We start from the raw sequence: 25,229 nt of genomic DNA, 5'->3' as shown, positions 1-25,229 counted from the left end.
ATTTTATTTCATTTTATTTTTTTAAAGATTTATTTATTTATTTGAGAGAGAGAATGAGAGAGAGCGCATGAGAGGGGGGAGGGTCAGAGGGAGAAGCAGACTCCCTGCTGATCAGGGAGCCCAATGTGGGACTCGATCCCGGGACTCCAGGATCATGACCTGAACTGAAGGCAGTCGCTTAACCAACTGAGCCACCCAGGCGCCTTTAAGATTTTATTTTTAAGTAATCTCTACACCCAATGTGGGGCTCGAACTTACAACCCCAAGATCAAGCATCGCATGCTCTACTAAGCCGGCCAGGCGCCCCATGTGGTCTTAGGTGATTTTTAAACTAAGCAGATTAAAAATAATGGCTCACCAAGACCAGTCTGGACCAGACGCCGGGCATCACTGGGTGTCACAGACGTCAGAGAGGAGGACTGAGGCCCAGCCACAGAGCCACATCATGGGACTCCAGACCCCACAGGAAGCGGCAGCCACACCAAAGCCACATGGTGTGCCAGGGCCACAAGGGAGGTACCACTAATCACCCCATTTTACAGATGAGGAAGCTGAGATGCAGAGAGGAAGGCCACTTGTCCCAGGCCCCAGACCCTAGGGGTAGCTGCCCGGCTCCAGAGTCAGCTGGACAAAAGTCTACTCTCTAGAAGCAATGCCGCCCGACATAGCCCCTCCCCCAATCACCATGTCCCCCACTAAACTTAGCCTCCTCCCTCTTTTTTTTTTAAAGATTTTATTTATTTATTTGACAGAGAGAGACACAGCGAGAGAGGGAACACAAGCAGGGGGAGTGGGAGAGGGAGAAGCAGGCTTCCCGCTGAGCAGGGAGCCTGATGCGCGGCTCGATCCCAGGACCTGGAATCATGACCCGAGCTGAAGGCAGACGCTTAACGACTGAGCCACCCAGGCGCCCCTCCCTCCCTCGTCCCATCCCCTTAGTGGGATGTCCCGCCTCCCACCCAGTTAGGACACCTCTGCTGTTCATCGCCCTGGACCCCCCACCTCTAGGTCACTCTAGACTGCCCTTCACCCCCACAGCACTGCCCTGGGCCAGACTTCATCACCTCTTGCCTGGTTCGAGGCTAACCTCTCCCTGGCCTCCCTGCCGATCCTTCCACAGGGCAGCCAGGGGGCTGAGCAGGTCGCTCCCCACCCGTGTGCTCTTTGGGCTCTCATGCCTAATCCCTCACGAGACTGCCAGGCCATGTCACCTGCCTCCTGACCCTCCCCCCTAGCCTCACTTCACAGCTTCGCACATGCTGTTGCCCCTGCCCAGAATGTTCTCCCTGGGCTCCTGGCCTAAAGTAAATCCAACGGCCAATATGCTCTCCCACATCCCCATTCCTTGCCCCTCTCAGCCTGACCACAGCATCTCCTGTCTGCCATCCTCACGCTGCCTCCCTGGCATCCGGCTGAGGTCCAGCAGGGCACACATCTGCTGGCAGCAAGAAGAGACGGGAGATGCCACAGTCAGGTGGAGGAGGAAGAGTATGTGTGCTGGGACACGGCAAGGGCCGCTACCATACGGGACACCTGGGCCTCGCTTCCCATCTCCACTGCCAGCCCAACAGGATCTGACCACAATTCTATCTCCATGGCTGCACCCTGACCCCACGTGCCCTCAGACACCACTCCCACCTCTTCCGGTCCCCTGCCCCGGGCAGTCTCCTGTGGTCTTTCACCAGCAGCCACAGGATCTGGTCAAGTGACACCTGGGCCTAAGGGTGCACCCCACCAAATGGGTTTAGAGCTGGGCTCTCATGATGATGCTCCTGTGTGCTCTTGAGCAAGTGGCTTCATCTCTGGAAGCCCCAGTTCCCTCCTCTGTAAAGTGGGGATGACGGGAACGGAGACCCCAGCACCAGTCCAGGTCAGGCGCTAGGCTGATAGGCACCCTCAGAGCTTCTGCCTTCAGTGCTCTTCAGTCTGCCACTCTCTGCTGGAAGGGAGCTCCCCCTTCCCTGACACCCCAACACACCTGTCAGCCTTGGCTCCAACATCGCTTCTTCAGAGAAGCCCCAGGATGCCCCACCCTCTAGGATGAAGTTAGTCACTCTCCCCTCTGCACACAAACTCCAATCTGGTGGGTGAGGGCCAGGCCTGCCAGTCTCCCCCCTGGCCTCCCCCTTCTGTCCTCTGGCACCAACGGGAATGCCAGGTGGGCAGGCGGTGGCAGCAGCCTTGGTCCCGTCACTGCTGTGCCCTGGGCCTGGACCAGCCTGTGGCATGCACTACGTGCTCGGTGGACCACAGCTGGTGACGGCCACCATGGAGATGATGGGGGAGCCCTCCCGCCATGACACAGCCTGCACCTTCCAGTGCAGAATGCCAGCAGACCTGTTCTCCCAGCAGGCCATCCGGAACAGGCCAGCGGAAAGCACACAACCACAGGCCCTGAGTCAGCACCACAGAGGGAGGACCTGCAGTGTGCCAGGCACTGTGCGGTGGCTTGGACGTACTGAATAACGTGGTCTTCATGGCAACCGCCAAAGTCAGCGCTATTATTATCTTCACTGTTCAGACAGGAAACACATCGTGAGCAGCAGTCCCTCCCAGGGGCCATGAAGCCAGTAAGCTGCAGAGTCACGATCTGAACCCAGGCAGCCTTAGCGCTCAGGGCCGACCCACCAGGGCAGAAGCTTTCCCCGCGTGGCCAGGGGCCAGAAGCATGCACATCAGCATCAGCTGGGAACTCATTAAAAATGCATATCCTCAGCCCCACCCCGTACCAACCGGCTGAATGGAAAGCGGAAACCCACTGGGCCATGCCTTTCTTATGTGACTCTCTGACCCACTGTCATCTGAAACCCCCCCCCACCCCCGCTCTGCGGCTGCCAGTCTTGGCCCAGCCGATTGGACACTCGCCTGTGGCCTATGACATGGTAGAGCTCACAAAGAGGAGGTGCGGGCCAATCGGCTACCACCTCTCACTGGAGCCACGCCCCCTCACAAGTGGGCTGGGCGGAGTCAGAAGATGAAGATGAGAGCACGGGACTGGGGCACAGCACAGGGGAGGGGTTGAGCTCTGACTCGGCTGATGCCCACCCAGGCTGATGCCCATCGGGATCGGGTGCCCAGTGTGAAGGCAGGTGGCCCAGCTAAGCTTCAGTTTGCCCATAAAATGGGGGCGTGTCAGCTGTCTTCCTAGGACAGGTGTGTCTCACCGGGCCGTGCGGGGAGCCTGGCGCCCTGTGGAAGCTGAACCCAAAAAGGCTGATATTCCAGGTCAGTGGGGAAAGCAGCATGAGGCCACTCAGGGCTCTGGAGGGAGGAGAGGCCATGCCCCCAAGAGTTCCCCTGTCCCCTTCCAGCTTCTGACCCAAGATGCTTTCCAAGGAGAGGCCTCAGTGGGTTTTATGCTGGGAGACATACCCACCTCATGCCAGACTTGTGTGGAAAGAACAGAAATAAACCGAGGCCACCGAAGGGAAGAGAGAAAAAAATCTACACGTGGGCCATTCTATCAATGGGTGGGCCTCTTCCCAAGCCAATGCTGTCATCAAAACGGACATGGTGGTGAGGAGACAGGACAACCGAGTGTAGGAGGGTACTGATCAGAGCAGCTGGAAAACTAGTCAGGGAAGGTATCTGGGGGGATAACTGGCAACATGAGTATGGACTGGGCATCAGATACCATGCAGGAACGATTACTTTTCTTGGGTGTGGCTGTGACTGTAGGAAGGTGTCCTTAGTGCAAGGGCAGGCTCACTGAAACACTCCGGGTTGACGTGTCACAACGTCTGCTACTGATTTTGAAAGCGTTCAGCAAACTGTGTTATCCACAACATTGCAAGCAAACATGGCGCTTAGCAGCCTGGTCACAATGGAGGACACGAGGGGTGGGTGTTCACCGAACTGTGCTTCAACTGTGCTACACACGTGGAGACCATGAATTCAAGCCCAAATGACAGCCCAAGACCCGGGACACCGCCATCGGCCCCCTCACTCCTGCCGAGCGCTGCATCCACGCTCATTTCCTGCTGCAGCAGCAAGCTGTCCCACTGTACCTGTTTTTGAGAAGATGAGCTGCAGAATGAGAGGCCGCCGGGTCACGATTCCTGAACCTCGGGGAAGGAAGTCCCTGTGGGAGGGGAAAAGGACAAGTTATTCACGCGGCTGGCCTGCGGGGCAGGAAGTGTGACCACACATGTGGAGCAATCCCGTCTTGCAACTGGGGCAACGTCAGCAAAGACACCAGTCCCAACCAGGCACTGGGGAATGCTCTGACCCTGGAGGGTCCGGAGGCCACAAGGGGCAGAGGAGGGACTGGAATGAAGGTTGCTGATGAATGGTACCGTTTCCCTCTGGCTGGCTGTGCTCCAGCCCCAGCCTGCCCAAAGAGCCCTTTCATGGACAGGTATCTGAACAATTTCCCCACACTTCAAAGAGATCAGTACATTTTCTACATACATGTTATAAATTAATATAATGCCATATGTATAAAAAGATGAAATAGAATATGATGTGTTTCATGTCCCAAAAAGACAAATCGATATAAGCAGGAAGTGGATCAGTGCTTGCCCAGGGGTGGGAAATTAGGAGGGAGATTTCTGGGGTGCTGGACCCGTTCTAAAACCAGACTATAGTGGCCAACTTACTCATATTTACTGTAAATTTACTAAAAATATCACTGCATTTGAAATGGGTAGATTTCCTAATACATACACAATCCCTTGATAAAGCCGTTAAATAAAAAAATATATCCTGTGTATTTCACTATGGAAATACTCAGGCACCACTCGCACCTGTTTACACTAACACATGTGGATTCATGCAAAGTAGGATGACCAGAAGGCACTCTGGACCAGTGAGAAAGGAAAGCCAAAGACCAGGGATCCAGGGCACCAAAGCAGAAAGGGCATTTTCAGAAATCATTAAAGCCATGCAAAGAATTCTTGTGTTGTCTCATGTAAAATGGAGAAAGGTTCTAGGTTCAGAGAATTTCAAACAAGGTTCGCACCTAGATAAATGAATAAAATAAGTGTATAAGATAAACTGAGATCACCTGCAATTTGTGCAGGACACAGGACAAGTGGTACGGGGCATCCCAGCTGGGATGGTCAGAGAAGGCCCCTCTGAGAAGGGGAAACAAGAAGTGAGCTACATGCAAGGGTACAGAACAGGCAGGGTGGGGAGACAGCAAGGAGGCCCCCACCTCACCAGGCCCTAAAGTCAGTTCTCACCATGGCCCTTGCCAGAGAGAGCAAAGCCACTTCACGGCAGATGCCAGGTTCTCCCAGGGACAGGGCAGGCCTGCTGCTGGCTGCTAACCTCTCAAGCACCACATACGGTCTTGACCCTGGCCATCCCAGAGCTCCAGGCCCCTGGCCCAGAGGCAAAGACCTGAGAAGGAGGGACAGGAGGCCCCTCGCACATTAGAGGCATGGCATCCTGGAAACCATCAGCGCCAGCCCTCCGACACAGAATCAGTGACAGCAGCGGTGACAGTGTGTGCATCCTTCGCCAGAATCTCCCACACCGCCTCTTCAAGGCAACCAAATGGGTCCGTGACCGAACAATACAGAAGCATGGAAACACATCCCTCCCACCGGTCTATGTGCCCCGCCCCCCCATGCTGTGTGTGTGTGACTGACACAGGTTCCTTTTCACCACTGACCCGTGTTTGCTGGCATGGATGGGCCACAGTTTGCTCATCGGTTCTCTCATTGGTGGGACATCTGGGGTCTTTCCAGTTCGGGGTCATTACAAATGCAGCTGCTATGAACATCTGCACACATGCCTCTGGTACACACATGCCCCCGTTTCTCCTGCTGAGTCAGAGGGCAGACCTGAACAGGCAGAACTAGTCTCTGCAGATAGAAATCAGAGCAGTTGGTTCCCTTTGGAGAACTGATTAGAAGGGGCACGAGGAACTTTCTGGAATGACAACATCCTCTATCTTGATCTGTCTGCTGGTTTCCTAAGTGTATGCATTTATTTAAAAAAAAAAAAAAAAAACAGGGGTGCCTGAGTGGCTTAGTCGTTAAGCGTCTGCCTTCGGCCCGGGCCATGATCCTGGGGTCCTGGGATCGAGCCCTGCATCCGGCTTCCTGATCAGTAGGAAGCCTGCTTCTCCCTCTCCCACTCCCCCTGTGTTCCCTCTCTCGATGCACACACTGTCTCGCTGTGTCTCTCTCTCTCTGTCAAATAAATAAATAAATAAAATCTTTTAAAAATTAAAAAAAAAAATGGTCACTAGGCATTAGGGAGTGGTGGGAATGTGGACTGAAATTCATGGGGTCTGGCCTCTGACCCCAGGTCACCCGGCCTCTGGGCCCGCACATCTGACTCAAAAGCCACTGGCATCTTCCCAGCCCGGGCCAAGCCTTCAGCCACTGGTATTGGCACATGCTGTCCTGTGACTGTTCTGGGCGTGGCTGGGGGGCCAGGCACCATGAGCACAATGGTAACACCACAGACAACAGACAATGAGAGCCTCAGCAAAACACGAAGAGGACCAGGACCAGCACGCTGCCCAAGAGAACCCTGAGAGCTCTGGGGACATGCAGGGAAGGTGGCTTTCTGGGGCTGGAACTTGGTGGGGAATAGGAAGGATGACTGGGTGCAGCCTGGGCAAAAGAGGTACGGCCTGAGTGGGAGAAGTGTAGGACAAGGCTGGGCAGGTGCACATGGCCTCGCACCCCAGGCCGCGAGCACCAGGAGCCCTGGTGTTCCTCCAATTGTTTTCCAGAAGTTCTCAGACTGCTGAGTGGAAAGAGCAGCAACACCTACCTGCAGCCTGGACAGTCCCCCCCGAAAAGCAACTCCCCAGAAATTCCCAAGAGGCTCGGTGAGGAGGGGCCTGTCCGGTTGTGCCCCCAGGTCCACTCAGGGTTTTCTGACACAAGGCAGCAGGAACACTCTTGGAGACTTCCTTCCCCTGGGAAGGAGACCACCACCCCAAGTAGCTCTGCCCAGGACACTGTCCACTTCTCTGGAGTCAACTCTCAAGCCTCAGTCACCTGCTTCCTCTGCCCTGAGCCACCCGATCCACGCCTGCTCCGAGGGACGCTGTACACCCAGGCTGCCATGCACGCGATGCGACTCAGGCCAGCTTCCCTGTCTCTCTCGATTTCCGGGTCAGAAGGATGGAGTAACCACCCACCCAAGGTCAGCTGGGTACCAAACAGGCACCCCCATGACTCACCCCCCCCACCACAGCTCTGGCTCAAATGACACCTCCCTAGGGAGACTTCCCACCCTTGCTCACAGCTCCACCCCCCACCCCACGTCCCTCCTACCTTCATTTTTTCCCTCATCACTAATACTCCAAGCCACTCATCTGCTTACCCACCCCTCCCTGCCATGCAGCTTCCCAGGACAGGGTCTCGGGTCTATTCCGTTCCCTGGCACAGAGTCGGGGTTCAGTAAGTGTTAGCCACGATCATTTCTGCACCAGACCCAGGCCTGGTCCCAGGATCCTCCTCCCGGGTTACCTATGGTTATCTTTCTAAAGCAAAGGCCAGGGATCCAAGCCTCCCTCCTGAAGAACTCACACGATCCATCCCACATTTGACAGGATCCTCTACCTGCCCCCCCCCCACCCCCCCCCCACCCCTGCATCCTCCACCTCTGGGATTTCCGCACTTCTGGCTTCCAGCCTCTGCAGGCTCTGTTCCCTCTGCCAGGAAACTCCTCCCCACAGGCACTGCCCACCTACACGTGGGCAGATGCCATGGCATGCACCCCTCCCTCCCAAATGCACACCCCTTCTCACTCCCACAACATGGCCTTCAACATAAGTCCAGTCCTGTGACAGCATACAACATCACCTGGCCTGGTCACTACTGGATCTCCAGCACCTAGAATAGTGCCTGGCATACGACAGGTGCTCATTAAATGTTTGGTGAGTGGCCAGGAGGAATACAGACTCTGGAGCCAGAGAGCCTGGGTTCAAAGCCCAGCTCTTCCCTCCATGAGCTGTGTGGTCCTAGGCAGGTCTCCACCTTCCCTGGGCTCTGGCATGGCTATCTACCAGATGAAGGGATGCCACTCATCCTTCAGAAGATCCCGCTGGCTGCCTGCCCTGCACAAGTCACTTTCACCCTCTTGGAGCCTCAGTTTCCAAGCCCTAAAATGGGCCACCTCTCCTTAGAAGGTAATGAGGGCTCCCAGGGGAAAGGTGGTAGGGAGCAGGGAGGGGAAAGCACAACAGGAGGTGGCACCAGGGGGCAGATCAGAAGCCCTAGCTGTTTATTTACTGTTGTCTGAACAGAGCCTAAGATCCCACCAGGACCCCTTGGCTTTCAGCCCCCCACATGGGTGGGGATGCGTACCTGAGGGAACAATGGAGGCTTAAAACCCAGGCTGACAAGTGGGCGGGTGGAGGCCTTCCCAGGGGAGGGAAGAAAACAAACATATAAGCCAGCAGAGGATAAGTCAGAGCTGGTAAACGCCCAGGTCACTCCTCACCTGGGCAGCATGATGGCAGGAGGCCCAGCAAGTGCGCTAGGCTGGGATCCCTTCCTCATCACCATATCCTCATGGGGGCGGGGAGGTCACTCAAAGCCTCAGTGTGACCAGGAGACCTCCGGACAACACCAGCCACGGGAAGAGCCCTCAGCAGGCAGCCCATGCACCAGGGACCTGTTTGTACCCAGCTCACTCTCTCAGGCTGTCAAGAGCCCAGAGAGGGAGCACTGGCTGCCCCCCTAGCCCAGCTCTAACCCCGTCTTCGGCAACATCTCAGCAAACCCTCTAGCAAAACCAAAAGAATGACACCAGGGCCAATACCCACATTTCCCAGATAGGCAGACTGAGGCTCAGAGTTTCAGGACGTGCCCAGGCAACTCAGCGAGGAAGGAGCAGAGCTGTGATGGAAACACAGGTGAGATGTCAACGAGGCAGACCCCCCCAATCACCCCCACACACCCCAGGGCCTCCTTTGTGGTTTTGCTAGAACTGAGGCACAGATCATCGCTTGGCCTCTGGAGCCTCACCATCCAGTCCACATGCCCCACCGGTCCTCAGCCAGTCCCTGCCTCATTACCACCAATCTGGACTCCATCCAACGGTAACCACTGGTCACCCAGAGCCCAGCCCACACTCAGTGGCCCCAGGCAGGTGCCACTGTGTCCTTGGGGTCACCACAAAGGGCAGGCAGGCTGACTCAGACTGCAGACCCAGGGCTCCTCCCACCCTTCACTGCCCACCCCGCCCCGCAGCAAGCCCTGCTGGCCCCACCTGCAGATGGAGCATGAACTGGCCCACTTCTCTGCACATCCAAGGCCATCACGCAGGCCATCCGTGTTTGCCTGGGCCAGGGCAGCTGCTGCCTCTAGGGCTTCCCACCCTCACCCCCAGAGTGGCCATAGGGCGCCTATGGATGCCACATCAGAGCATGTCCCCCCTCTGCTCAGAGGCTTCCCAAGGCTCCCACCTCCCTCGGGGTAAAACCCCAAGTCCTCGCTGAGGCCCACAAGGCCCTGCACAACCTGCCCAGTCACTCCCAGCCCTCCCCCTTACTCACTCAGCTCCTGCTATACTGTTCTCTGCCATGTTCCCCCAAAACAGATAGGGTCCTGCCTCAGGGCCCTTGCACTGGCTACTCCCTCAGCCTACAAATCTCTCCCTGCAACATGTACAGGGCCAACTAGCAACTCCTCTTCTGTACCCACTGCCCGGCACCCCCCGAATATGAAGCAGGTCCTGCTCCGTTATATGCCATCCGGCTTGATTCTCAATTCTTCTCATAACTGGCATCTTCCAGTTTACTGATTTGTTCATATGGCTATGGTCTGGCCCTTCCCTCCCACCCACCCATTAGAGTGGCAGCCTCGGGGCGCCTGGGTGGCTCGGTCGTTAAGCGTCTGCCTTCGGCTCAGGTCACGATCCCAGGGTCCTGGGATCGAGCCCCGCATCGGGCTCCCTGCTCAGCGGGAAGCCTGCTTCTTCCTCTCCCACTCCCCCTGCTTGTGTTCCCTCTCTCGCTGTCAAAACAAATAAAAAAAATTAAAAAAAAAAAAAAAAAAGATAGAGTGGCAGCCTCATGGGAGCAGGGTCCTCTGCCTGGCATGTTCTCCGGTTTCTCCTCAGCTCTCGATAGCGAGCCAGGCATGAGGCAGGTGACCAATGTTTGTGGGATGAAGAACCAAACCTGCCACTGTCCAATGAGACTGAGGTTCAGATGAGGGTGGGTGGTCTTGTTGACTTTCACAACCCACTCCAGGTGCAACCCCTTCACAAATCCCCAGCAGGCTCCTTCCTGCTCAACAGTCCTGCAGGGTCCAGAGCCAGCCCTGCCCTTGGCTCTCAGCCCTAGGGTCACCTGCTCCAAGGTCTCATCTGGAGGCCAGGCCAGGAGCAGAAGCAGGAAGTGGCCCATGGAGATGAGCAGCCGTGGCTCTTGGGCCTCTCAGACCCGAGCTGGAATCCAGGCACTGCCAATTCTTTTCTGGACTATCTGTGCTGGTCTGGTCACCTTTCTGTGCCTCAGTTTCCCCATTTGTTAAGTGGGGAATAATGTCACCTGCCTCAGATGGTAGTTGGAAGGATTTGCAAAGTTCTTACCATGGTGCCCCAAAGAGACCATTTGCCCTATACAGTCAATGGAAAACTGGACATGATATGTATCAGACCATGACCCTCCTCTGCTCCAAAGGGCTTCTGATGGCGTCCAATTGCCCTGTCACCTCCCTACCCTCACCCCTACCCTCACTCACTCCCTCAAGCACACTGCTGGTCAAGGTACAGCAAACAGGCCAAACCTACTTCTGCTGCAGGGCCTTTGCACGTGCTGATCGTCTGCCTGGAATGACCATCTCCTCGGAGCCTTTCCACAATCCTGGCTTCCTCTGGTCACTCAGGACTCAATTCAGAGGTCAACTCTTTTGAGAGGCTTAACTGTCCCCTACTGACCCCTCCACCCCCCGTCACCCTGTTTTCATTCCCCTCAGTGAGTCTGCAAGGATGGCCTCTCCCTGCAGCGGTGCTTTCCACAGTGAGATCTGTTAAGCCCCTAGATGCCCACCAGCACGGAACTGGCTAATCAATCTTGGAACTGGCCCAGGAGGCAATCCAGGCCGCAGTAATGAAAGCAAAGTGTGATGCACAGAACAGACTGCATTCTCCAAACCTTTTTTTTTTTAATGCCTGTGCACATTTCCTGCCTGTGTGGGGACAACAAACTTGGAGGGGACACCTGAACCCTTGATGGAAGTCAAGTACAGAATGCAAATGGAAAAACTGTTTTAACAGTTCCCAACATGATTTGAATTTCAGTCTTCCATAACTTTTTTATAACTTTTATAACACATAAATATTAATTTTGGGGGCACTTGGGTGGCTCAGTTGGTTAAGCGTTTGCCTTCAGTTTAGGTCATGGTTCCAGGGTCCTGGGGTTGAGCCCCATGTTGAGCTCCCTGCTCAGCGGGGAGCTGCTCCCTACTTCTCCTTCTCCCTCTGCTGCTCTCCCTGCTTATGCAATCTCTCTCTCTCAAATAAATACATGAAATATTTAAATATATATGTGTGTGTGCATGTGTATATATATATGTACATATATATATATTAATTTTTAAGTGCCAAAGCAACCAGTCAGCCAAGCAGCAGTTTCCTAGTTGACAGAAAAACCGCTGGCAGTTGGGGACCCAAGCTCTTGAGTCTGCCCTCCTGGGGGTCCCCTGGGCATCCTCACTGCTCTACCCTGCAGCAGACAGCCTATGTCACGAGGCCACCCCGGCTGCATGCCAGCTGTGTGACCTTGGCAGCAAGGTCACTCACATCCTGGGTCCAGTCTCCTCATCTATAAAATGGGGTGTGGTGGGGACAGGAGAAGACAGTGCAGGTGCCGGGGCATCAGTGAGTCCCCACTGCATCTCTACGGCCTGGCTGGCCACATACGGATCCCTAGTTCTGTGCATGTCACCGCGCGAGGGGCCCAACTGAGCCCAGAGGCAGGATGTTGATAAACAGGCAGGAAAGAAAGCCAAGCAGTGCCCCACCACACTCTCAACATTCCAGAACCATCCTCCTTGCAGGCTCCTTCTTCAAGTAGGAGAATGGGTGTGTGTCCTCCCCAGGCCTCTCCCCAGAGCCCCTCCCAGATGATGGGGCAAGGAACTGTCCAGACAGACAGTGTCACACAAGACAGGATGGCCTTACCGCCCCTTCGTGGGCCATGCCTTCCCCACCCTCAACAGCCGATCTCTCATCAAATCCTACCTTCAAAACAGCCGAACATATCCCCCCCGGTCCCCCACTCGGTCCCAACCCCCTTAGGCTGAGTCCCCTGGGTCACGACCATGCTCCCCAATCCTCCATTGCCCCACTCTTGCCCTGCCCCATGTGTTCCCAGCCTGGCAGCCAGGGAGAGCTTTGCAAACCATAAGTCAGATCATGCTGCCCACATGCTTAAAACCCACTTGTGGCTTCCAGCAAACTTGGGACAAAGCCAGCATCCTCCCCTCAGCCCACAAGGCCCAATGCCAGTGCCCCATCACCTCCCTGCCATTCTCTGCTGGCTCCCCTGGCTCCCGCCTCCAGGCCCCGCTGACATGTGACATCAGGCTGGATGGCACCTGCCGGGAGAGGTCCCCTGAGTGCTTCCCCAGGCCGGGCTCTGTCCCCTCTCCATGCTTCCTTCCCACATACTGGACCCATTCTAAACGTCTGCTTTGTTCACGGCCTGCTCCCCCATACCCAGCACCATGCCTGGCACTCAACAGGTGCTGAGGAGGGCACTGTGAGAGGGGCTGGCATCTCCAGGGTCCGCACAACGCAGCACTGAGCTGAGCTCCGTGCAGAGTCTTCACTCCACCTCCACAGGGGCTCTCACCAACCCCACTTCTCAGATGGGGAAACAAACTAGAGAGGTTTGGTCACCTAAACCAAAGGCACCTAAGCGAACAGCAACCCCTCCCCCCCAACAACAACCAGTGAGGCACCAACCCAACTGGCTTCATTCCCTGTCCCCATCTGCCGGCACCATCCTGGTCACCACACCGGAAACAAAGATGAACTCTGAAGACAGGAGAGCCAGTCACAGCTCCCTGTAGGGATGAACTGGCCAGCAGATCATGACAGTGGAGAGCACAGAGGCAGCATGGGGACAGCTCAGCCACAGCCACAGGGCCTTCACTTGCCCAGATCTCGGTTTCTCCATCTATAAGATGGGGATAGTAACCGTGCCCACCCCGTCGGGCTGCCAGCAGGATTAGAAGGGCAAGCCATATGAAGCCCAGTGCCTGGCACACATAGGGCACTATTCCACAAGACTGGTTGATAAGGGTGATGGCAAAAAGGGAGACCTTCCTGGGCACCTCAAGGAGGACCCTGGCACAGTCTTTCCCAGCAGACCTGGCAAGATGATTCTCAATCTGCTCCCACTCCAACACAGCAATCCCCTTCTAGGGATCAGCCCTGGGCACAGCAGACACACAAGCCTGTCGCCTTACCCCAGGGCCCTATCTGGAGGGAGAAACTAAATGCTCATACAGGAGGGATGCCTGGGTGGCTCAGATGGTTAAGCGTCTGCCTTCGGCTTAGGTCATGATCTCAGGATCCTGGGATTGAGCCCCGCATCGGGCTCCCTGCTTGGCAGGCAGCCTGCTTCCCCTCTCCCTCTACTGTTCCCCCTGCTTGTGCTCTCTCCCTCTCTCTGTCAGATAAATAAATAAAATAAAATAAAGTAAAATAAAAATAAAAGCTCATGCAGGAGAGTGAGTGGACTTAGTCAAGTTGGGACTGGATTGAGGACCATCAAGCCATTGTAAAGAGAACACAAGACAAGGGAAACAGAGGCAAGTCAACAGCAGTCATTGGGAGATGTCAATACCCCATCCTCAATAATGGACAGAACAGGGGTGCCTGGGTGGCTCAGTCATTAAGTGTCTGCCTTCAGCTCAGGTCATGATCCCAGGGTCCTGGGATCGAGCCCCACATCGGGCTCCCTGCTCCGCAGGAAGCCTGCTTCTCCCTCTCCCATTCCCCCTGCTTGTGTTCCCTCTCTCGCTGTCTCTCTCTGTCAAATAAATAAAAATAAAATCTTTAAAAAATAAAATAATAGAACACCAGGCAAAAGATCAGCAAGGAAACAGAACACATGAATACGACCATAAACCAATGAGATCTAACAAACCTGCACAGAATACTCCACCCAACAACAGCAGAATACACAGTCTTATCAAGAGCACATGGAACAATCTCCAGGTTAGGCTGTATTAAGGTCAGGCTATAAAACAAGACTCATAAATGTCAAAGGACTGAAATCACACAAAGTATGTTCTCTGGCCACAATGGAATGGAGTCAGAAATCAGTAAGAAAAGGAAATTTGGGGAAATTCACAAGTACGTGGAAATTAATAACAACACACTCCTAAATAAACACTGAGTCAAAGAAGGAAATGTTAAGGGAAATTAGAAAATACTTCAAGATGAATGAAAATGAAAGCACAACATATAGGCCCAAACTTATAGGCTTCAGTAAAAGCAATATGCAGAGGAAAATTTACAGATGTAGGCACCTATGTATATTTTTTTAAGATTTTATTTATTTAGGGCGCCTGGGTGGCTCAGTTGGTTAAGCAACTGCCTTCGGCTCAGGTCATGATCCTGGAGTCCCAGGATCGAGTCCCGCGTCGGGCTCCCTGCTCAGCAGTGAGTCTGCTTCTCCTTCGGACCCTCCCCCCCATCATGCTCTCTCTATCTCATTCTCTCTCTAATAAATAAATAAATAAATATTTTTTAAAAAAGATTTTATTTATTTATTTATGAGACAGAGGGGGGGCGGAGCACAAGCAGAGGAAGCAGCAGGCAGAGCAGGGAGAGGGAGAAGCAGGCTTCCCGCTGAGCAAGTAGCCCAATGCAGGGCTAAATCCCAGGACCCTGGGATCATGACCTGAGCCGAAGGCAGACGCTTAACCAACTGAGCCACCCAGGCGTCCCTAGACACCTATATTTTAAAAAAAGGTGGGGGGAGGGACACCTGGGTGGCTCAGTCAGTTGGGTGTCTGACTCTTGGTTTTGGTTCAGGTCATGATCTCATAGGTTGTGACATGGAGCCCCACACTGGGTTCCTCATTCAGTGGGGAGTCTGCTTGAGAGTCTCTCTCTCCCTCTGCCTCTCCCCCCACTCTCTCCCCCTCTAATAAATAAATCTTAAAAAAAAAAAAGAGGGGTGCCTGGCTGGCTCATCAGAGAGCATGCAATTCTTGATCTCAAGGTCGTGAGTTCAAGCCCCACGTTGGGCATAGATATGACTTAAAAATAAAATCTTTTCTTTTTTAAAAGATTTTATTTATTTATTTGAGAGAGAGAGAGAATGAGAGAGATAGAGCACGAGAGGGAAGAGGGTCAGAGGGCAAAGCAGACTCCCTTCTGAGCAGGGAACCCAATGCGGCACTTGATCCAGGGACTCCAGGATCATGACCTGAGCCGAAGGCAGTCACTTAACCAACTGAGCCACCCAGGCGCCCTAAAAATAAAATCTTAAAAAAAATAAAAATAGTGGGCGCCTGGGTGGCACAGTTCGTTAAGCATCTGCCTTTGGCTCAGGTGATGATCCCAGGGTCCTGGGATTGATCCCTGCCGTGGGGCTCCCTGCTCTGCAGGAAGCCTGCTTCTCCCTCTCCCACTCCCCCTGCTTGTGTTCCCTCTCTCGCTGTGTCTCTCTCTGTCAAATAAATAAATAAAATCTTTAAAAATAATAAAATAATAAAATAAAAATAGGAGCGCCTGGGTGGCTCAGTTGGTTAAGCGTCTGCCTTCGGCTCGGGTCATGATCCCAGGGTCCTGGGATGGAGCCCCATATCAGGCTCCGCTTGTGCTCGCTCTCTCTCTCTCTGAAATAAATAAAATCATTTTAAAAATTTTTAAACAAATAAATTAATTAAATTAAAAATTAAGACAGACAGACAGATATACAGACTGCAGGCTGTTTTATGTCAATTATACCTCAATAAAACTTTAAAATTTTTTAGAAATTAAAAAAAGAAATTTTTAAAAGAAAGATTTCAAATCAAAAATTCACCTTTCAGGGTGCCTGGGTGGCTCAGATAGTTAAGCGTCTGCCTTCAGCTCAGGTCATGATCCCAGAGTCCTGGGATCGAGTCCCACATCAGGCTCCTTGCTCCTTGGGAGCCTGCTTCTCCCTCTGCTTCCCTCTCTCTCTCTCTCTCTGTCTCTCATGAATAAATAAATAAAATCTTAAAAAAAAAAAATTCACCTTTCATTTAAGAACTTGAAAAAAAGAAAACCAAGCCAAAGCAAACCAAAAGAAGGAAATAATAAAGATTACGGAGGCAATAAATGAGATAGGAAATAGAAAAATAGAGAAAAATCAATAAAACCAAAGTTGGTTCGTTGAAAAGATCAACAAAATGGACAAATCTTTAGCTAAATTAACCAAGAAAAGAAAGGACTCAAATTACTAAAATCAGGAACCTACCAATCTTTCAGAAATAAAAAAGGATTATAAGGAAATACTATGTCAACAAATTAAATAACGTAGATAAAATGGACCAGTTCATAGAAGACACAAAAAACTGAAAATGACTCAAAAAGAAAAAGAGGGGGTGTCTGGGTGGCTCAGTCATTAAGCATCTGCCTTCAGCTCAGGTTATTCGAGCCCTGCATCGGGCTCCCTGCTCCGCGGGAAGCCTGCTTTTCCCTCTCCCACTCCCCCTGCTTGTGTTCCCTCTCTCACTGTGTCTCTCTCTGTCAAATAAATAAAATCCTAAAAAAAAAAAAAGAGTAAATGACATATTAAGAGTAAATGACAAAACTACAACGATCTCAACAGACGCAGAGAAAGCCTTTGATAAAATCTAACACCCTTTCATGATAAAAACACTCAACAAACTAGGAATAGAAGGGAATTATCCCAACCTGATAAAGGGTATCTGCACAAAACCTACAACTAACATCATACTTAATGGTAAAACACTTAAAGCTTTCCCTCTAAGATTAGGAACAAAACAAGGATATACACTTCACCTCTATTCAACGTCGTCTGGAGGTTCCAGCCAAGGCAATAAGGCAAGAAAAAGCAACAAAGGCATCCAAACGAAGAAGCAAACTATTCAAAGATAACATGATCATGTCTATAGAAACTACTAAGGAATCTACCAAAAACAACAACAACAACACAAAAAAACCTGTTAGAAATAATAAATTAGTTCAGCAAGGTAGCAGAATGCAAGATCAGGGCGCCTGGGTGGCTCAGTTGGTTAAGCGACTGCCTTCGGCTCGGGTCATGATCCTGGAGTCCCGAGATCGAGTCCCACATCGGGCTCCCTGCTCAGCAGGGAGTCTGCTTCTCCCTCTGACCCTCTTCCCTCTCATGCTCTCTATCTCTCATTCTCTCTCTCTCAAATAAATAAAATCTTTAAAAAAAAAAAGAATGCAAGATCAATACACAAAAATCAGTTATGTTATTATACACTAGCAATGAACAATCTGAAAATGAAATTAAGAAAATAATTCCATTTATAACAGCATCAAAAAGAATAAAATACTCAGGAATAAGTCTTATAACAAAAGAAGTAAAAAACTTAAATTGAAAATTAAAATTGTTGAAAGAAATTGAAGACCTAAATAAATGAAAAGACATCTCGTGTTTATAGACTGGAAAACTTAATATTGTTAAGATGGCAGTACTCCCCAAACTGATCTAAATCTTTCAACAGGGGCTCCTGGGTGGCTCGGTCAGTTAAACGTCTGCCTTCAGCTCAGGTCATGATCTCAGGGTCCTGGGATTGAGCCCTGTGTCAGGCTCCCTGCTCAGCGGGGAGCCTGCTTCTCCCTCTCTCTCTCAAATAAATAAGTAAAATCTTAATAAATAATCTTAATAAATAAATAATTCTTCTCAACAAGTAGTAGTGGGACAAATGGACAGCCACATGCCAAAGAATGAAGCTGCACTCCTACCTCACAAGATATATAAAAAAGGACTCAAAATGGATCAGAGACCTAAATATAAGAGCTAAAACCATAACATATTTAAAAGAAAATATAATAAGAGTATTTACAATAGCCAAGATATGGAAATAACCTATGTGTTCATCAATAGATGAATGGATAAAGAAATTGTGTATGTACAGTTACACACACACACACACACACACACACACGAATACTATTCAGCCATAAAAAAAGAATGGCACCTGGGTGGCTCAGTTGGTTGAGAGACTGCCTTCGGCTCAGGTCATGATCCTGGAGTCCCAGGATCAAGTCCCGCATCGGGCTCCCTGCTCAGCGGGGAGTCTGCTTCTCCCTCTGACCCTCTTCCGTCTTGTGCCATCTCTCATTCTCTCTCTCAAATGAATGAATAAAATCTTTTTTTTTTAAAGATTTTATTTATTTATTTAATTGACACAGAGAGAGAGACAGCGAGAGAGGGAACACAAGCAGGGGGAGGGTCAGAGGGAGAAGCAGGCTTCCCGCGGAGCAGGGAGCCCGATGCGGGGCTCGATCCCAGGGCCCCGAGATCATGACCTGAGCTGAAGGCAGTCGCTTAACCAACCGAGCCACCCAGGCGCCCCTGAATGAATAAAATCTTTAAAAAAAAAAAATGAATGAAATCTTGCTACTTTTGACAACATAGATGGATCCTGAAGGTATTAGGCTAGTGAAATAAGACAGAGAAAGATAAATGCTGCATGATCTGTCTTATATGTGAAATCTTAAACAAACAGACAAACAACAACAAAAAAACCCCACTAAACTCGGATACAGAGAACAGATCAGTTGTTGCCAGAGGTGAGGGCTGGGGGGGAGCAGGGGGTGAAAAAAAATAGGCATCCAATTCTGTATGTTTGATCTGGGAACCTTGCTTTCAAACGCACTTCTTAAAATGACTTTAACTGGTACATTCCCCATAATGACCAACGTAATTCTAGGTTGTCTTAGTAAGATTGACTTTTTTTTTTTTTTTTTAAGATTATCTACAGCTTCTGGGACCACAGTTCTTAGACATAAAATAAGCAGATGTACCAAAAGGTGGAGTGCTCAATTATCTGAAACTTAAGGATTCCATTTCTTCAGATAAGCCTTGGGCCTCTCAGAGCCAAATTAATACCTAAGAGGAATGTGCCACTTGGGTTGGGATGTTGTGGCGTTTTATAGTATATCTCACTGCACGGAATTTTTCTTGAGGTTGGTAGGTGCCCTAGTGTCAACCTAACCTGTTCCATGACCAATTTAGGGAGCACAGGAGTCTTAGATTTTGGTGGCAAAAAATATAAGAAACAAAATTTATTAAAAAAATACAGAAGTAAATCTTCATGACCTTCATGGATTGGACAATAGTTTCTTAGATATGACACCAAAACCATAAGTGACAAAAGAAAAATATAGAAATGGGATTTCATCAAAATAAAACTTGTCTTCTTCTAAGAAAGTAAAAAGACAACTCACATAATGGGAGAAGGTATTTGCAAATCATATATCTCATAAGGGATTGGTCTTGATACCAGATATAAAGAACTTTTTACAAATCAACAATAGACAAATACCCCAATTTAAAAACACACAAATGACTTGAATAGACATGTCTTCAGGGGTGCCTGGGTGGCTCAGTTGGTTAAGCGACTGCCTTCGGCTCAGGTCATGATCCCGGAGTCCTGGGATCGAATCCCACATCAGGCTCCCGGCTCGGCAGGGAGTCTGCTTCTCCCTCTGACCCTCTCCCCTCTCATGCTGTTTCTCTCTCTCTCTCAAATAAATAAATAAAATCTTTAAAAAAAAAAAATAGACATGTCTTCAAAGAAGATAGAAAAATGGCCACTAAGCACATGAAAAGCTTATCATTAGTCATTAGGGAAATGAAAATAAGAAAGGAGCAAAATACCACTTCATACCCACTAGGAAGCTAAATTCAAAAAGGCAGATAATAACAAGTGTTGGCAAAGATGTGGAGAAATTGGAACCCTCCTACAGTGCTGGTCTGCCGTAAAATGAGGCAACCACTGTGGAAAACTGTTTGGGAGTTTCGTAAGGTTAAACATAAGGATTACCACATGGCTCAGCAATCTCAGTCCTACATAGAGACTCAAAAGAAATGAACACACGTGCACACAGAATCTGTACACAAATGTTCAAAGCAGCACTATTCCTGATGGCCAAAAAGTAGAAATGACCCAAATGTTTGTCGACTGAAGAGTGGATATACACAAGGTGGCTTATCTGTACAATGGAATATTATTCAGCCATGAAAAGGAATGGAGTTCTGACTGGTGCAGTAGCAAGGATGAACCTTGAACACACCATACAAAGTGCAAGGAGCCAGACACAAAAACCATGTTGTGTACGATTCCATTGATACAAAACATCCAGAGCAGGTAAATTCACAGACAGAAAGCAGATTAGTGGCTGGGAGTTGCTAGGGGTGGGGAGTGACTGCTGATGAGGACAGAGTTTCTTTTGGGGGCATGAAAAGGTTCTGAAATTAAGACAGTGGTGATCGCCACACAACTCTGAAGATGCTAAAAATCACCTGACAGTACACTTTATTTATTTATTTTTAAGATTTTATTTTTAAGGGGCACCTGGGTGGCTCAGTCGTTAAGTGTCTGCCTTTGGCTCAGGTCATGATCCCGGGGTCCTGGGATCGAGCCCCACATCGGGCTCCTGCTCAGCAGGAAGCCTGCTTCTCCCTCTCCCTCTGCCCCTGCTTGTGTTCCCTTTCTCGCTGTGTCTCTCTGTCAAATAAATAAATAAAATCTTGGGCGCCTGGGTGACTCAGTTGGTTAGGCGACTGCCTTCGGCTCGGGTCATGATCCTGGAGTCCCAGGATCGAGTCCCACGTCGGGCTCCCTGCTCGGCGGGGAGTCTGCTTCTCCCTCTGACCCTCTTCCCTCTCGTGCTCTCTATCTCTCATTCTCTCTCTCAAATAAATAAAATCTTTAAAAAAAAAAAAAGATTTTATTTTTAAGTCATCTCTACACCCAATGTGGGGCTCAAACTCACAACTCCAAGATCAAGAGTCGCATGTTCAGGACACCTGGGTGGCTCAGTTGGTTAAGCATCTGCCTTTGGCTCGGGTCATGATCCCAGAGTCCTGGGATCGAGCCCCACATCAGGCTCCCTGCTCAGCGGGGAGCCTGCTTCTCCCTCTGCCTGCCACTCCCCCTGCTTCTGCTTGCTCACTCTCTCGCGCTCTCTCTCTGACAAATAAAGAAGTAAAATCTTAAAAAAAAAAAAAAAAAGTTGCATGCTCTACGGACAGAGCCAGCCAGGCGCCCCCCTCCAATAGTCCTTTGAAAGGATGAGTTTTATGGTATGTGAATTATATTTCAGTTCAGTAGAGATGCTATTTTAAAACAAAAAGCACAAGAGCAACCCCTATACCAAGAAGGGGGCAAGTCCATCGTCTATCTTTAAGATAAAAACACTGCTGGGGTGGCCTGGGTGGCTCAGTAGGTTAGCAGCCCCTCCCCCTGCGCGTTCTCTCTCTCTCTCTCTCTCTCTCAAATAAATAAATCTTTAAAAAAAAATTTTTTTAATTAAAAAAAGATAAAAACCACTGCCAAGCCACACAAACCCTCCCAGAAAGGCCCGGGCCTCTGACTGTGGCCTGCCCTCATCCTGCCCTCCTACAGCCTCATCCCCTCTGTGACCCTGATTTAAGTCACAGTCTCCGTCTCTTTGTGGTATGTCTGACTAGTGTGTGCCTCCCCCACCAGGCCTGACTCCAAGTGGCGACCAGGGGAGTGGCAGCCCAGCTTGGAGCGGGGCAAACAGCAAGCTCGGCTACCTTTGCTGAGTGAGTACCAGTTAGTGATTGAGACACACGGTTTGTTTACATGGAGAAGAGGGGCTTCTAGAACATCTAATATGCACCAGGCACCATACAAAGGGCTGGGGCACACCCAAGAGCAAGGCCCCACCAGCAAGTCACTGACCCTCTACTGGGTGGAGATGGACAATAAACCAAATAAACAGGTAGAACAATGACAGGGAGTGACAAGTGCTTCCAAGAAAAATTAAGCAGGGCAAGAGGATGGAGTAACAGGGTGGAGGCATTTTAGCAGTGAGGCCAGGCAGGGCCTGTTGAGGAGGAGACATCTGACCACAGGCCAGATGGAGGTGACAAATGATTCATCAGGTTGTCTCAAAGAAAGAGCTTTCCAGACAGAGGACGAGCATATGCAAAGGCCCTGAGGTGGGACCGTGTTTCACATGTTTCAGGAACAGTGAGGAGCCCAGTCCAGCCAGAACAGAACAAGTAAGGGAGAAACCGGGGCAGATGAAGGAGGTGAGGGGAGAGAAGTGATCGGACGGTGAGCGGGGGACAAGGAGATCATGCAGGACCTTCCGGTGGTAGTGAAGACTTCAGTTTTCACCCTGAGGGAGCTAGGAGACATGGTGGAGTCTGAGCAGAAGGGGAATGGGGAGAAGAGCCTGCGGTGGGCAGGGAGTGAGGGCAGAAGGTACAAGACCTAGGAGGAGGTAACTGCACTGGGCCAGGTAAGCACTGATGGGTCCATGGAATCACACAGCAGAAAAACGAATAGCAAAGCTCTCCATGTACCAAGATGGAGAACTTCCTTTTTCTTTAAGAGATCAACAAGCTGATTCTAAAATTTGTATGTAAAGGCAAAGGAACTACACTAGCCAAAACAATTCTGAAAATGAGTAACAAAGAAGACTCACCCGGCCTGATTTCAAGACTTATTATAAAGTAATAAAGAAATGTGGTTTTGGTCAAAGGTCAGGACATACAGATCAATGTAGAAAACAGAGTCCAGAATGAACCCACACAAACACAGCCCATTGGTTTCTGACACAGGCACCTCAAACGGAGAAAAAAAAGTCTTTTCTTTCTTTCTTTTTTAAGATTTTGTTCATTGATTTGCGAGAAAGAGAGAGAGAACCAGCGGGGAAAAGAGGCAGAAGAAGAGGAAGAAGCAGACTCCCCGCTGAGCAGGGACCGCCCCCTCCCCCCATGGAGGGCTCGATCCCAGGACCCTGGGATCATGACCTGAGCTGAAGGCAGACGCTTAGCTGACTGAGCCACTCAGGCGTCCCCAAAAGAAGGTCTTTTTTTTTTTTTTTTTAAGATTTTATCTATTTATTTGACAGAGAGACAGCGAGAGAGGGAACACAAGCAGGGGGAGCGGCAGGCAGAGGGAGAAGCAGGCTCTCCACTGAGCAGGGAGCCCGATGAGGGGCTCGATCCCAGGACCCTGGGATCATGACTCGAGCCACGAAGGCAGAGGCCTAATGACTGAGCCACCCAGGCGCCCCAAGAAGGTCTTTTCAATAAATAGTACTGACATGGGACGCCTGGGTGGCTCAGTCAGTCAAGCATCTGGCTCGATCTTGGCTCAGATCTCAAGCTCAGGGTCATTGAGTTCAAGCCCCCAGTTGGGCTCCATGCTGGGTGTGCAGCCTACCAAATAAACAAACAAACAAATAAATAAATAGTACTGACACAATTGGACATTCATATGCAAAAAAATTATAACCTCAATCTTACCTCCTAAGTCATACCTACGTTAACTCAAAATGTATCCTATTCATGAGCCACACAGAGACAGGAACATAAAAGTTTCTATCAGCATTATTCAGAATCACCAAGAACTGGAGATAATGCACTGTCCTTCAGCTGGTGAACAGTTCAACAGACGGTGGCCCGGCCATACCACAAAGTACTCCTCAGCAATAAAAAGGACCAAACGGCAGCTGCATTGGGCCTAGATGGTTCTCCAGTGTGTTACGCAGAGTGAACCACGACCAACTCAGAAGCCGCATGGGCTCGTTTACCTAAGATTCTGGAAAAGGCAAAACCATAGGGTGGAGAACCCATCAGCAGGTGCCGGGTGCACAGGGTGGAGCGGGGGTGACCACAAAAGGGCACAGGGGGACTCCTGGGGGGACTGCAAGTGTTCTGTGTATTGATCGTGGCAGTGGTGACACAAGTCTGCTTGTTTGTCAAAATAGAACTCCATGTTAAAAATGGGTGGCATTGGGCGCCTGGGTGGCTCAGATGGTTAAGCGTCTGCCTTCGGCTCAGGTCATGATCCCAGGGTCCTGGGATCGAGTCCCGCATCGGGCTCCCTGCTCTGTGGTGAGCCTGCTTCTCCCTCTGCCTCTGCCTCTGCCTCTGCCTCTCTCTCTCTCTTTCTCTCTCTGACTCTCGTGAACAAATAAATAAAACATTTAAAAAAAAAAATGGGTGGCATTTACTGTATGTAAATTATACCTGGAGGGTGGAAAACCAGCCAAAGGGGCAAACAAACAAAACCAGCCGAAGGGGCAAACAAACTGTGCTGATACAGGAAGATCTCCAAGAACACTGTCCAGTAACAATCTCACTGCTCCGACCGGGTGCAAAGTTGTGTATGGGGGAGGGGAGAACACACACACAAGTGTTTGCTTCTGTTTGTCCGGAGCAGGGCGGTTAGCTGTGAGGGCACTAGCTGCAGGGGCAGCTGCAGGTAACAAAGCCTCTCTCCCCATCCCCTCTGATATTTTGGAACTTGGCGCCATACTGAACATGTCACCGATCTAAGCAATTAAGAACCTTTGAGGCTTCCAGAGGAAGGTATATGAAAAGGAGTAAAAGAGCGAACTACCACAGGGAAAGCTGACAGACAACGCCTTCACCAAGAGATCAAGGTCAGCATCACCAATGAGAAGACCTGTTGATATCATGGACCCCCGACGGGATGTGGAGGAAAGGGCTCCTCACCTCTCTGTTCTTCTCCCCAAACCTGGAGCCCCCATCTAATCATGGAAATACCAGATAAACCCAAACTGAAGGACATTCTATTAAATACCAAGGCATGAAAAGCAAGCAAAGAGGGTGGTGTTGTCACAGACCAGCAGAGACTAAGGAGGAGGGACGACTTGCCTGCATTGTGGCATCCCGGATGGAGTCCTGGGACAGAAAAAGGACGCAATGGGGAAAACTGGGGGAATATGCAGGAAGTCTGGCTTTCCTTAATGGTAACAACCTACCAAGATTCATTTCTTAGCTGTGAGGGACATGCGGTAAGACGTTAACATCAGGAAAGGACGGGTGAAGGGTACATGGGAACTCCTTCTACTCTCTTTGCTACTTTGCTGTAAACTTAAAACTTGTTTATTTTTGAGATACCTGGGTGGCTCAGCTGGCTAAGCATCTGCTTTCAGCTCAAGTCATGATCCCAGGGTCCTGGGATCAAGCCCCGAGTCGGCTACCCACTCAGCACGGGGTCGGCTTCTCCCTCTGCCACTCCCCCCACCCCGTTCGTTTTCTGTAATAATAAAATCTTTTTTTTTTTTTTTAGATTTTATTTATTTATTTG

General features: G+C 50.5%; 1 protein-coding gene across 8 annotated transcripts in view; it reads right to left on the bottom strand.

Moving 5' to 3' along the window:
- The window catches only part of DNM2 (dynamin 2), an 85,722-nt gene that overhangs the window by 49,642 nt on the left and 10,851 nt on the right, over positions 1 to 25,229 (bottom strand). For all 8 annotated transcript variants that reach the window (XM_025863337.2, XM_025863331.2, XM_025863333.2 and 5 more), the window contains exon 2: positions 4,008 to 4,081. In XM_025863337.2, coding sequence (XP_025719122.1) covers positions 4,008 to 4,081 — 74 coding nt within the window. The remainder of the gene's footprint in view (positions 1 to 4,007; positions 4,082 to 25,229) is intronic.

Source organism: Callorhinus ursinus, unplaced genomic scaffold, assembly GCF_003265705.2.
Source record: "Callorhinus ursinus isolate GAN/ISIS: 27379988/994484 unplaced genomic scaffold, GSC_fseal_2.0 scaffold82, whole genome shotgun sequence".
Classification (NCBI taxonomy): domain Eukaryota; kingdom Metazoa; phylum Chordata; class Mammalia; order Carnivora; family Otariidae; genus Callorhinus; species Callorhinus ursinus.
The sequence above is the reverse complement of the archived record's forward strand: the minus strand, read 5'-3'. Positions and strand labels throughout refer to the sequence as shown.